This window comes from Tiliqua scincoides, chromosome 7 (assembly GCF_035046505.1).
Source record: "Tiliqua scincoides isolate rTilSci1 chromosome 7, rTilSci1.hap2, whole genome shotgun sequence".
NCBI classification, from domain to species: domain Eukaryota; kingdom Metazoa; phylum Chordata; class Lepidosauria; order Squamata; family Scincidae; genus Tiliqua; species Tiliqua scincoides.
Window position 1 is genome coordinate 61,005,152 of NC_089827.1, and position 14,170 is coordinate 61,019,321.

The 14,170-nt window shown below is 45.1% G+C and overlaps 1 protein-coding gene across 1 annotated transcript; it reads left to right on the forward strand.

The window, feature by feature from the left end:
* Positions 1–4,596: 4,596 nt before the first annotated feature.
* On the forward strand, positions 4,597–9,693 carry GSG1 (germ cell associated 1). The gene is made up of 5 exons (XM_066634094.1): positions 4,597–4,927; positions 6,000–6,047; positions 7,219–7,371; positions 7,753–7,864; positions 9,357–9,693. The coding sequence occupies exons 1-5, from the start codon at positions 4,603–4,605 to the stop codon at positions 9,691–9,693; spliced, it is 975 nt and encodes a 324-aa protein (XP_066490191.1). The 5' UTR covers positions 4,597–4,602.
* The last annotated feature ends 4,477 nt before the right edge of the window (positions 9,694–14,170 follow it).

Here is a 14,170-nt window from a genome sequence, read left to right on the forward strand (position 1 = left end):
CAAATCGATCCAGCAGAATCCATGTCAGTTTTGCCCTCTGAAATAATTTTTTCAGATGGATATGTTTTAACGAAAGAAAAAGAAAATATTTAGACTAGAAGGAATCCTTTACCTCTGTCTCTTCCATGCTGCCTGTCCCTTTTTGGAAATGATTTGAAGCCCTTCCTCAGCTGCTTAAGCATCCAATGAGAGAGAAAGATATAAATCTTTTGTCTGGGTATGTGTAAGTCAGGAATCCCTTGAGAGCATGAGTGAAATTAATTACTCTTTGCTGAGAATCAAAGAATCACAGAGTTACAAGGGGCTTTTAAGGCTATCTAGTCCAACCGCCTGCTTGAAGCAGGAACATTCTCTCTAGAGCATTGGTGCTCTAAAGGTGCTTGTCAAAGGTGCTTGAAGATCTCCAGCAAGGGAGAACTACTTCCCTTGATAATGGGCTCCTCTAGCAAACCACTGTTCTTAATAGTAAGACAGTGGCAACAGTGGAACCAATTGCCGAAGAAGACATTCTTTTCTTCCTGATATCCAGCTGGAATCTCCATTCTTGCAGTGTAAGCCCATTGGATCTAATCCTACTCTTTGGGGCAGCAGATAACAAATTTTGGCCCCTTTCCATGTGACAGCACTTCAGGTTTTTCACTGTTGTTCTCCACCCTCCCACCCCCCAGCCTTCTCCTCTTCATGCACAACATGCCAAGTTTCTGACCATTCTCATTGCCCATCTTCCTACCTGCTCCAGTTTGGTACACATCCTTCTTAAAGTGTGGCACCCAGAATTGGTCACAGCCCTCTAGATGATGCCTGACCAATGTGGAGTAAAGTGGAACCACTATTTCTTGTGATTTGGAAACGATGGTTCTATGACTGCACCCTAAAATGGTGTTCGCCTTCTTTGCAGCTATATCACACTGCTGGCTCATGTTCAGCTTATGATACAGAGCAACACCAAGATCCCTTTCAGAGGTTGTAATACCAAGCCAGCTATCACACCTGGGCCTTTGTTGTTGTTGTTTTCCTCTAAGTGCAGGATCTCGCGTTTGTGCCTGTTAAAATTCATTTTGTGAGTTTCAGTCCAATATTCCATTCTAGCAAGGTCCTTCTGAATGCTTCTACTATGATGTTGGCTATTCCTCCCACCCTAGTGTCATCTGCACATTTGATAAGGCTTCTTTCTATCCCTTCGCCCAAGTCATTGAAGTCAAAAGTTTGTCGGTGCCTCTTACTAGAGACGTATTTTTGCAGCATTGAAGAATCGATCATCAGAAAAGGAAGGAAAAGATCTTGGGCTGGGGAGGGGGAGAAAAGTGTCAGGGAAAGGAACACTGGTGCGTGTGAGAAGATGAGGAATGACTTGACAACCTGTAGGAAGTTTTGCCTCCTGCCTATTGTGGAATGTTGTTGATTGTTGCAAAGTTTCAAAGCTCCTGTTTTGCTCATGCATATATTCCCCCTCCCCAACTCTCCTTTACTCTTCTCTCTTTGGAGGTGCATGGATGCCCTTGTGCAACACTTTGCTCAACAGGCCTCATCAAACTGTGTGGTGCGTCACTTGAGGCCAATAATACTAGTGTGACGACGTGTTACACCATAGCTAGAGCTGAACTGAGACCTGCATTGTTTTCTATTGGTGTGTCTGTGAAATGACATACATTTCAAATTGTCTGTTGCAAATTTGCGCAGCATTTTTTCATGCACCTGGAGAAAGAAAATGACCGTAACACCACCAACAATAGATTTGGCACTTCACAGAATGTCCTGAGGAAAAGTGACTCCACACCCAAGAGTTCACAAATTGTAGTGGAACAGTGGAGAAACTGACAAGGAGAAGGGAAGGAGGGTACACTCAGCCTGAGATAACCTCACAGATTTGCCTGCCAAATTCCACCTGAACATTACTGGCATGCCTCTTGCATTCTGCCTAGGCAGAGGCTTGTTCAGGTATTGAAACCTGCAGATGTCTATCAGAAAGGGAACTGACTTGTGGAAAATTCAAAGTGCAGAAAAGAATGTTCAGTCTCCCGAAACACATTCCTGAGGGAACCACCCATAGAACGTCGTCTTTCAGGATCCACTTGAAAACCACCTTCCCCAGTTCACTCTTCACTGAGGTTTCCACAGTACTGGTGCCAGGTTGTTGCCAGGTTGTTTCCACCCGCGCCCCCAGCGAACCAGCAGTGGTGAGTGGTGGCTCTTGCTACTCACCTGCCAACCTGAGTACCAACAAGAGGCATTCCCTCTTTCTTAACTTTGAACTGCAAGACTTTTTGGGAAATAACAGACCGTGTAGAGACATAAACTAGCTGTTCACCTCACCTGGACAGACATCAGGCTTGCAAGATCAACCTTATTTTCTTCACTAGAGCCCCCACGTTCACCAATCAGTTGTTGAGGGGTGGTGGGGGGAGAGTGGGCAAATCCTCAGAATTGAGGAACAAGGTGCTTCTGAGCACATGCCAAACTCAGGAATGTAGGTTCAGTAGCATGACTGAGGTCACAGTCTTTCCACACACAAAAATAACTTCTCGTTTCCTTCCCCAGCTTCTCATTTCAGTGGCATAATCCGCAGGTGGAAGAAGGGCCAGCCCATTTGTGAAGCTGACAGGTGGCTTCAAGCAGAAGATTGGTGGTGGTGGTGGGGGGGTCCATCCACCCTCTCCCCTCTTCTGCCCCTCCTTCTCCTTCCATTCCAGTGCTCTCCGGCCCATCACTCTCTCTTCCATACTTCCTGTTCTGCTCCATCCTCCTTCTCCTCTTCCAATCAAGGAAGCGGGAGGAGCAGAGACTGGCACATCATCAGATAAGGGAGGCAGCATTTGGCACGGTGCCTGCGGTACTAGGAGGTCACCCCTGGTGAGAAAGGGTTGCTATTGTTCAATATGGGAGTCTGAAGTCAGAAACTTTGAGTGATCTACTGCCAATCGGCTAGTGGAATCCAATCTACCTTTTGACTTCCCTGTCCTAAGCAATCCTTTCAAATGATGCATGATCACAGAATGTGGGTGGGAAAACCAATGAGAGCTTGAAGCACCCTGCTGTTCTTGGAGTCAAAGTGGATAAATACATTCCACCATTTCAATGCATGTTTTAAGGGCTGGAATTCCAATCGGCATTGGTGATTATGTGCATGAAATCTGGGTTAATGAACAAAGAGTTCAGAGGTTTGATCTTGTTTATGAAACATGAGGCTGCATAACCGACATCACTGGAAGGAACCAAGGGAGAGGGCCTCAAAGTTGTGCAGAAGATAAATTGGATGTGCTTTGGGTCTTATGACTCTCCCTCATAGGTGACTCTGCTTCAGTTTGTTCAGGGAAAAACCAGAACGTTCTTTCATAGCATCTCAGAAGGAAGATGAGCACACTGAGTGTTGAGTGTGTGTTGGGAGAGTTAGAACAGACAAAAGAAAATATTTCTTTACTCAGCGTGTGGTTGGCCTGTGGAACTCCTTGCCACAGGATGTGGTGATGGTGTCTGGCCTAGACGCCTTTAAAAGGGGATTGGACAAGTTTCTGGAGGAAAAATCCATTACGGGTTACAAGCCATGATGTGTATGTGCAACCACCTGATTTTAGAAATGGGCTATGTCAGAATGCCAGATGCAAGGGAGGGCACCAGGATGAGGTCTCTTGTTATCTGGTGTGCTCCCTGGGGCATTTGGTGGGCCGCTGTGAGATACAGGAAGCTGGACTAGATGGGCCTTTGGCCTGATCCAGCGGGGCTCTTCTTATGTTCTTACACTGCAGTGTTTTCTGTGTACTTTGAGGTCCCCTCAACACCATTTGGGTTCACAGGGGTTTCCTCACAGTATTTCCATCTTCTTAGGTACAAAGATAGAGCAGGAGGGGGGTCAATTTTCTCTGTCAGACTACGGGCCAAACTAGCTCTGACATGGAATATGTAGATTTAAATCCCCAAAGTCTTTTTTCCCCTCCCAATAAGCAGCCATGACTGGGGTGGTGATGGAATTTGAATTGTGGTATGCTGGGGAAGGTGAGCTTCACCCTTTTCCCTTGCACAGCTTCTCCAGTTCAGGGTTATGTGTAGGAGGAAAGCCCCCCCCCCCCCATTCCATGGCCAAATCCAAGTCACTTAACTGTTTCAGGGCAAAAAAGAAAAGGAAAAGTGGGGGGGGGGAGAGAGAGAGAGAGAGAGACTCTGGAATTCCAGACACGGAGCTTGCATTTCACATCTAGTTTGGCCTTGAGAGTAAAAGCGTGTGATCTTACATCTGTGATTTTAAAAGAGGTTTTTGGGGGTTTCATGCTCCTTTGATTTCATTGCAGAAGTGCTGCATTGTAGGGACCCAGGTTTCTCCTTAGAGTTGAGAATGCAGCTCCTCCTGAAGCCATCCACATAACACCAACAGCTTTCTTTTCAAGATTAGTCTTCATATTATATTTCTGTTTCCTGTGCTGAATATGGGTTGAAATGAACGAAGCCACTAAGCTTCCCCAACTCCACAGAGGCCTTTCCCTTGAATATGCTTCATTATTTCCTTATTAGTGGCAAAGCCCCGGGATCAAGAGAATCTCTTTTAATAATAATAACCTGAGCAGACAAGGGCAATCTGGGAGCCTTACGATGCTTTCTTGCTTGTCGCAGATGGAGCTGCTGAAGTTCCTGCCCTGGCGTCGAGCTGTCCTGGCCGTCACCCTGAACCTGCTGGCCCTCAGTTTGTCCACCACAGCTCTGCTGGTCAGCTATTGGTGTGTCGGCACTCAGAAAGTTCCAAAGCCTTTGTGTGGGAAGACCAAGAACACCAAGTGCATTGGGGTCCCCATGCCTCCTGACGGAGGGACGAGCAATTCCTCATCACCAGCCCAGGATGTGGTGCATTACAGCTGGGAGACTGGAGACGATCGCTTTGCCTTCCGGTACTTCCACACTGGCATGTGGCTCTCCTGCGAAGAGAACATGGATGGGCCAGGTAATGTCTTCAGCACAGCAACATCAACGGGCTTTTTCTTTCTTTACTTGTTTGCACTGACTTCATTCATATCCTGCCTTTTTGCTGGGGAATGTCAGGTGGCTTAGAGTTCCAAAAGCTAAGAGGTATGACCCAAAACAAACAAACAAACAAACAAAAACACAACATACAGGGAGTGGGGAGGAAAGGGAAAAACAACCGAATTCATGAGCCAATAATGTCATACTGTGAGATGATCATAGAATAATCAGATGGAATGGCCATTGATGGAGGAAGTTCTGGGGGTGAAGAGCCAACTGGTGAGTGGTCCCAGAAGAGCCAATGAGGAGAACCTCCTAATCTCACTTCCCTCCAAGATGCAACCAGGCCTCTACGTTTTTTGTTTGTTTTTATTTTGTGATCTGGTATGATGTAGAATCCAATGATCTGTCTAGAGAACTGCCCACAGCACCATTGTCAGAGTCTCAATGACTCGCACGAAAAAGAACCAACCTACAAAATCCCTGGTGTTGTTAAATATTATCTGCAAGCCACCTCCATTGAAATCCACACAATTTGCACACTTAAAATGTGTTCAGGATCTGGGTACGAGTCAGCAGAGCCCATTTTCTTCAACTGCTCTGAAAGTAGTCAACACACAACCTCCATGAAATGTGCATCGAGGGCTGCGCAGGGAGGGAATTCTGTGCACCAAAGAACTGGATAAAATGATACAAAGGGACTTAGAGAGATTAGTTTTGCAGGGAGAGAAAAAAAATAACAAGAGGGAGTTCAGCAGGGGAGGATAAAATAACTTTAAAGCATAGATCTGGGGAATATAATCTGCAGAGCCAGAAGCCGGGCTGGAAAGCAATTTAGGTAGGCCTTTGTAATAAAGGATGTGCAGGTGGGACACTTGTTTATAGTCTGATATAAAATCACAGAAAGTCTTGGCAGTCTTCTGCACAGCTTATATGCTGTAGTCACGGGCAGGCTGGCCTTGCCCTAACAATAGATTAAAGAAGCAATGAAAGAGAACTGACTTTTCCTTCTTGCAGCTTCTGGGGGTATTTACCATTGTCTTTTCTTTTAGATGAGAAATGTCGCAGCTTCATTGAACTTTCGCCTCCAGCAGAAAGAGGTGGGAATGGGAGTTTTTTTGGTCGACTGGGTTGACTCAGGATACCCCCTAGGAAAAGGCAGGATTCTGCAGCTCACTGCAAATGCATTTGGACTTCTGCCATTTGCTGTAGTTAGGCAGAGCTCTCAAATCTGCTGTCATCCCCTCGCACTTCTGTCTCACGCCAAGTTCCTGTGTGATGATTTTTGAGATGGAGACCTCAATTTCCGCTGAACTGCCAGTAAAAAAAAAACACAGATAAATCCTCATTTCAGGGCATAAAGTAGCCATGCAAGCATGTTACGCAACTCTTTTGAACATTAGAGAAGGCTTGAGTAGCTTCTGAAGACAATGTCAGAAGTCCAAGAGATTGTCACTTATTATCTACTAGTTGAAGCCTGCAAAAATTCCAGAGTATTTTTCTTTTGTAGTAGCTGAATATTGAAAGAGCATCTCTGATCAGAAGCCCATTCAGTTCCACATTGATCAGAAAGGCTCAGACAATTTCCTGTAGTGTAACTGGCCTGGCATGTCCCAACAACAGCAGATGAGAGAGGATGCCAGCTTCTCAGCGAGGTTCTGTTCTCCTAGCGTCAACATACAAGCTGGGTGTTGTTCAGTGCAGAACTTGTGAAACAGCAACAGAATCCAATGGATGCAGGAGTCAGACATGTCAAGATAAATCAAGTAATAGTCCCAAGGAGTTTTGAGCAAAAATGGTTTATGGGAGGTTGTAGCTCCCTGTGGAGCCAGGTTCAGGAAGAAAATGATCACAGGACTTGTCGTTCCTTCCTGTCCCCTGATGAACAGGACATGCTTGAAGGCATTGGGACTGAAGATTCCTCTGAGAAATCTGTCTCCAGCATCCATTGAATTCCATTGCTCGTTTTGAGTTGTGGCCTTGCCCTATCCAGCGAGCTCCTGCATGGGGTGTGTCCTGAGCTCCTGTAGCCCACCAAATGTAGCACAACTGACCATCCTTTTGTGGTGGCTTGCTGAATCTCTGAATCTGTTGTCTGCTTGGAACTGCAAAAGTGGGGCGGTAATCTATCACCGTGCATGGCTGAGGGGCTGCAGCAGGGTTGGTCGATCAGAACTTATACAGGCCCATATTCCATATCTGTGAGGACAGGAGGAAGAGAATTCTATTCTGTGATGTTGTGATGCTGGTTGACTCTTTTGTGTATATTAGGGATCCTCTGGCTGTCACTTGGATCAGAGATGGTCTACATCAGCTTATTGCTCATTAGTTTCATCCTCTTGCTGGTGGAGATGCTGTACACAGGAAACCCAGTTTGTGGGCTTAAGCTCAATGCCTTTGCTGCTGTCTCTTCTGTCTTGTCTGGTGAGTGCTTTTTCCACTACAGAACTTTATGGATGAGGAAAATGTTCCTTGCTGGAAATTGTTGGGCCCCATAAAACACAGTCAATCAGGGCTCAGGTGCAGGGCTCAGGGCCCTTCAGCGCAGCAGCCAGAAGGCAAAGGGAAGGCTGTGATTGGGATCAATAAGACTCAGAGATGGCCACTGTAACCAGCAGAGAGGCAGTATGAAGAGTCCTTCAGATGAGGACAATAAGCTGGTGCCCCCTTCAGTCAAAGAAGCAATTCCTTAGATGTCGGATTCTTAATCATATCCCTGTGATGGGAGAGATGGAACCATATTTCTTGTCCCATCTGAATTGGGGCTTTGGGTCAATAACCTGCTTTCCTTTGTTCTCCATGTAGGCCTCCTTGGGATGGTGGCACACATGATGTACACACAGGTATTCCAAGCAACTGTTAACCTGGGGCCAGAGGACTGGAGACCACACGCATGGGACTATGGCTGGGCCTTCTAGTGTGTGCAGTTTGTATTTATTAAAATATTTTGTATCCATTTCCTTAAGGCATTGAACCTATGAACATGCCTAATAGTGGACCATTGGTCCACTATTCCAGCCAGCTATAGCTGTATTGGGCAGTGGTCCTTCTTAGAGATCCTGATACTGATATGTCAAGGGCTGAACCTGGACGATGTACATAAAAAGCATGTGCTATACCACAGAACTATGGCCCCTTCCTTAAAACCATTGTGGCCCTGTGATAGACTAATCAGACAATCATTTCACCTCATTGCTTTACATACATTATGCACCGCATAATGAACAATTATTAACTCACTTCACAGTTATGACCAATTTTCATTCCTGTGAATTAATCCTTAGCCATCCATGTTCAAGAAATCGGTTCCCAGTGGCTTATATAAATTAAAAAATAACTGTATGATTCAAATCCACTCTGGAGAACCATCTCTTGCTTACCAGTTCCGAGATGTGATGCTTCTCTTTTTATTGATGACTCGCATATTGTCTGCATATTGATGACTCACACCTTGCCCACTAGAATGCTATTGAGGCTGAAATCTTGAAGGTTTTGCATTGGATCCTGTGTATTCGTAGTCTAAAAATCATGATTGGCAACTTGTTTGGCACTCAAGGCTTTGGTTCATTTGTAGATCCAGTTGCATAATTTCCACATTATTTTTGCAAACTTGGCTGGTGGCAAAGAGATGGTGATGATCAGGGGATATGTGAAACGTTCCATCAGAGGAATTATATAGTGTAACCCAGGGGTGCTCAAACTTTCAACTTTAGGGATGCTGGACCTTTAACAAGTGTATAGAAGAGAGAATTTCAGCAGGTGCAACTTGTCATCCCACAGATGACAAGCTGCACCTGCTGAAATTATCTCTCCTACAAAATTTTAAAGGTTCAGGATCCCTAAAGTTGAAAGTTTGAGCAGCCCTGGTGTAACCTGTCATCTTGGTCACAGGTTTAACTAGTTCCATGGAAAATCCGCCTGACTCTTGAGCTTCCCACTGGCTCCATTTAATTCTGTAATTAATGCTGTGATTCAGTACTAGGTTTTTCCATCCTATCTCCTTTGTTAGGAGAAATAGATCACTTGAAGTGATCTAGGATGAGAGCCAGGATGGTGCAGTGATTCTGGTGTTAGACCTGGAAGATCCAGGCTCAAATCCCGTGAAACTTTCTGGATAATCTTTCTGGGTCAGATCCCTCAGCCTCACCTACCTTACAGGGTTGTTGTGAAGACAAAAGAAAGAACTATGTACACTACCACCATGAGCTCCTTTGAGGAAGGGCAGTATAAAAATGTGAATTAATAATATGAATACTAATACTAGCCTGTGGAAGCATCATAGTCTGTCCTGGCTGAAAGTTTATCCCTAGTTGCCCAACAAAATATGTCAGTCCCATTTTTTAACTCCTGGGTGTGAAAAGAAAAGCCAGAAATAATACTGCTGCTCTCTCCCACCTTCTCTCCTGCAGTATGGCCTGGGCCTCCTTCACTTGCTGTATGGCCTCTGCAGTCACAACCCTCAACACATACACCAAGACAGTGCTGGAGTTCAAGCGCAACCACGAAAAAGGCTGTGACGGGAGCTTCACCACAGACCAATCTCAACATCACCAGTGCTTCATGCCACCACAATACCAGCACCGCGAGGCTATCTGTGGCTTTTACCAGCAGCGAGAAAAGCCTCTTCACTCCATTTCTGAAGGGGTTGACTTCTACTCAGAGTTGCAGCAAAAGGTTCTTCAGCGGGAGCCGGATCTGGAGCTGAACAAGGTCCTGGGAAAGTCTGTTGGCGAGGATCCCTGTTAGGATGGAGAGAGTTTGGGGGGGCAGCCGGCGAAAGAGAGAACTCTTAAACCACCCATCGCCCCTGCCTTAGATGCAGATTCTGACTAGGCAGATCCATCCAAACAAGATCATGCTGGCCAACATTTCAATCATAATAAATCAAATTTCTGTTTAATAAAAGCTTAGGATTTCTAAATGAGAGTGTCCAATGCACTGAATGAAGGCTGACTTCTTTACACTTCCTATACGCCGTAATTTTTGCAAGTTTTCTATCCAGGCATGGGATGAGGGACGGGATGAAGCCAGCTTGTCTGAAGCTGCCACCCTATGACACTTACATGGGAGGAAGTCCCCCTGAACTCAGTGAGGCTTGCTTATGAGGAAACATTTACAGGTTTAGCCTGTACATTGGCTTCAACCCAACACACACCAGGCAGCACTGGAACATTCTTTTCAGGTCATGACTGTTGCCCAGTGGACAGGAATGCAGACGTTTTCTCAAACTTTTGTGCTTCTCCTCAGTTTCAATTGTGGGAGAAGGGAGGCTGAAGCTCTGCAGGAGAGCAGTCTCCAGTTCAATCCCCATCACTACTAGGAAGGGCTGGGGAAGAGCCCGGTCTGAAACTCTGGAGAGCCACTGCTAGTCGACGTGGACAAGCCTGAGCTAGATGGATCAGTGGTCTAATGCAGCTTCCCAAGTCTGCCTCCTATTGCAAAATAATAATAATAATAATAATAATAATAATAATAATAATACAGGTATTTATATACTGCCTTTCTTGGTCTTTATTCAAGACTTTATTCAAGGCGGTTTACATAGGCAGGCTAATTTAAATCCCCGGAGGGATTTTTACAATTGAAAGAAGGCTCTATCTTTCAAGAGCCACAACAAATTCAGTTGTTTCCTTCTGATCTGGCCTCCATCCTGGCCTCCATCCTCCCACGCTCAGAGCAGATGGAAATAGCTCGGCTCAGCTTGTCAGCTGCTGCACCTCATCTATTCATGTTATGAGCCATGATCCCTCAAACTAGGCTGCTATCTAAGCACCCTAGTTGCCTAGATTGCACTCAGCTATCTATTGCTGAGTAATAAGGAGGAGGAGTAAGCACACTGAACTGGGTGGGACTTGCTTGGGTGTAAATCATGCTGCACATCTCCCTCTGAAACATACTCTTACAGATTCCTAATGCCTCTCCTGCTCCCTCACCTTTTCCCCCCTTTTCTCATTTAGGCTGCATACAGAGATAGGAGAAGGTGCAGGGATTTATTCTACTGTGGGAAAAACTCCATTTCTGCAATTTAGTATTACAATCATACCTGGCTCCAGCTCGAAAGGTGAGCTTTATCCCTCCCTACCTTGCTTCAAGGAGGCTGTGTTGCGTTTTATCCATGACACCTCCTTGATTGAAAGTGTGTTCACTGCCTCCATTTCGTTTGTGTTGACACGTTTAAGCCATTTCTGCCCAACACTACATATATGCAACAGGGATCAAATGTGTACACCTGTGGGCTGGGCAGTCTGCTGTGTGTGGGGGGAGGGGGATATGTGATCGACAAAGGCTAATCAAAAAAGAAAAAGTCCCATCCTGAGCAGGAGACTGTATGTGCTTCACACCTGCAGGGAGCCCACTGCTAAAATTATATTGTTGGCATCCTTCAGTTTTGGAAGACTATGGTGTCATGCTCTGAATGGTGGTTCTGGAACAGAGTGTCCTCTCCAGTGCGCGAAGCCTGGGTAAAGTAGGTATGGAGGATAGGCTGTTACCCATGCAGCAAATCCCCCCTCTCCATGTCGCTGAAATGGTCCAATGGAAAGGCAGAGGCCAATACGGTTGGTTCCAGCAGCGTCGCAGGAGTTGCCAGAACATGACTATGTTCAGCCATGAACTGCCTCAAGTACTCCGGCTCCGGATTTTGCCTCGAGGTTGACTCCTGAAGCCTTTTCCATAACTGGATGTAACCACAAGGCAGTGGAGGTTTGGGATTAGAGTTTTCCTTCTCTCAGATGAGCTGCCTTCCCAGGCTGACGAGTCCCATCTACCCAGTGGCTGTTTAGTCGCTAAAATGATGTGCCTCAGTTATGTGATTCAAGGAAGACCTTCCATTCTAAAGTTTCGGGACTGTGCCACAGACTTCACGTTCACTCATTCTTCCTTTCCAGAGTTCCCTTCGCTTTGCTCAGAGAGGCCGGAAAAACCAGCCACACGCCAGGGAGATGCTGTACATGTTATTTATTTGTTCCATTACGGTTCACAGTTCAAACAATATACAGACAAGATCTCTGTTTAAAGTGCAGACAAGATGAGAAAGAAATCACATTATGGAGGGCTCAGTGTCACTTAACAATACAAATCAGGCTAATGCAGAACTCAGGGCATATACAATCTGGGAGACTACAATCTGGATAGCATGGAGAAAGAAACTCCTTGCTCTCGAGGAACCTCTGATCCCAGCTCCCATGCCTTTAACTAATACACTTATTTATCAATAGAGACCAGGTCTAGAGGGTTGGCAGGGAGAGAGTAAGTGTTACCTGTTGTGCTAATATTTACAGAACTGCCTATATCCAAATTCTCATCCAACAGCTACAAACTCTTCAAAGGCTCAGGAAGCAACAGGGAGGGGCCTACAGCCCTTCTTCAGGAACTGAATGTAACAGCTAATGACGGAAAGACATTGCCAAGGGACAGAATATGGTAGTGTACAGACAATTGTTTCAGCGGAGAAACAGGAGCAATCCTCCCTCCCTGCCAGGGCATTTGGCCCTGGTCAGGCTTCCATAGTTTAATAATTTGTCATTAACATTTGAAATTTGCAGCAAAGTGGGTGGGGGGGGGAATGCTTGCTGACAGGGTTGTCCAAATCTAGACCTGCTAGACTAAAAGAAGTCTACAGAGTGGTGACATTGACTAGACCCAAAAATTTCTGGCCTAGTCAACTTCGTCCCTAAGAAAATGATGGGGATTAAATGGGGGAACACTACTGAGAAGATAAGAAAATCTTGAAATGCTTTTCTTTTTAAGGACTACATTGGCTTTCATCAGGCTAAGTACCCAGCCTTTCAGATACTTTTAAAAAGTGAATTATTTTAAAAAGCCAGTCAAACTGCCCTGAGCACCAAGGAGGGAACCCATTATTTATTACAACTAGCATCCAATGGTTGGTTGGCAACCTTTAGTCTTGAAAGACTATGGTATAAGCCTACAGCACCCGATAAGCCTGCAGCACCGGGTAGGCACCTACAAAATTCACATCAAAATATACTCATGTTTTGCAGCAGTGTCAATCACACTTGGAGGCAACTACTTCTGGGTTTTGTAGGGTTCAGCCTGAAATGTTAAAAAACATGGCAAGACTAGTTTGATAAAAGATCATGGAGGGATGAACACATGTATTGAGGGCAACGACTGCTCTACTACCAATCTCTTTAAAATGTATAACATTCCCCATAAATATGTCCAAATACCCGGAGGTGACAACAGCACCAATTGTATCTTTTACCAGAGTTATGTTACTTATACATTATACACACACACACCTGAAAGGAAGAGGGACACACACACACACGTTAGGACACAAAGATTAGGATTACCAAAAATGTCATATAATCAACAATTGTCTAAGGACTTAAAAACGGGCAAGCTCCTTTTTAGGAGTTAACTCAACCAGACATATTAGGATGTGAAATACCACTAGCCTCTGATCCACTTCCCCAAGGATCCCAAGAGTTATAACTCCTACTAATAACACAGGTCTACAAAATTGAGGGTCAGAAATGTTTTTTCCCCAAACTTTATGATGGTTTGATATGAATTTGGGGTGCCGATTCAAAAAATGGCATCCGTTTTGCCCTGTCTAGTTTTGGAGAGATAGCATAGCCTCATGAGTGAATGGTTCAAGCAGCTTCCTCATGAGGAAGCCATGGTGTAGGCTTCCTCATGAGGAAGTTGCTTGAACCATTCACTAAAGAGGCTATGCCATGTGTCCAAAACTAGACGTGATAGGACAAAACAGATGCCATTTTTTTTTAATCGGCACCCCAAATATATCCAGGAATTGGTGTAACGTTTAAGGAAGCAAAATGTGTGTTGGCCTGTGTAATTACTGGTGCATTATAATACATTTGCTAGTGACAAAAGTTAACGACAAAGTGAGAACAGTGATTGGGTGTGTAAAGGTCTAATTGCAATGGCAAGAAATAAGGCCAAGTAGAGATTATCTCTTATCTCCACAGCCCGGATGTGACTTTGTAAAGAAGAAGTGTACAAGGGGGACACTTCCTCAAGCAAAAAGGAAGAGGAAATCTCAGCGAGTGTCATTTTTTTCCAGCTAGAAGAGACGCAGCAGCCAGGTGGTGTCAAACCACACCTAGGTTCAAATTCAAGACCCGACAAGTGGACAGGCAACCTGAGAATGGAGAGGAACCAATTCCAGGCCTTTGTGCATTGCCCCAATACTAAGAGTAGTTTTTCCTCTTTTTTACACTGCGAATAACAA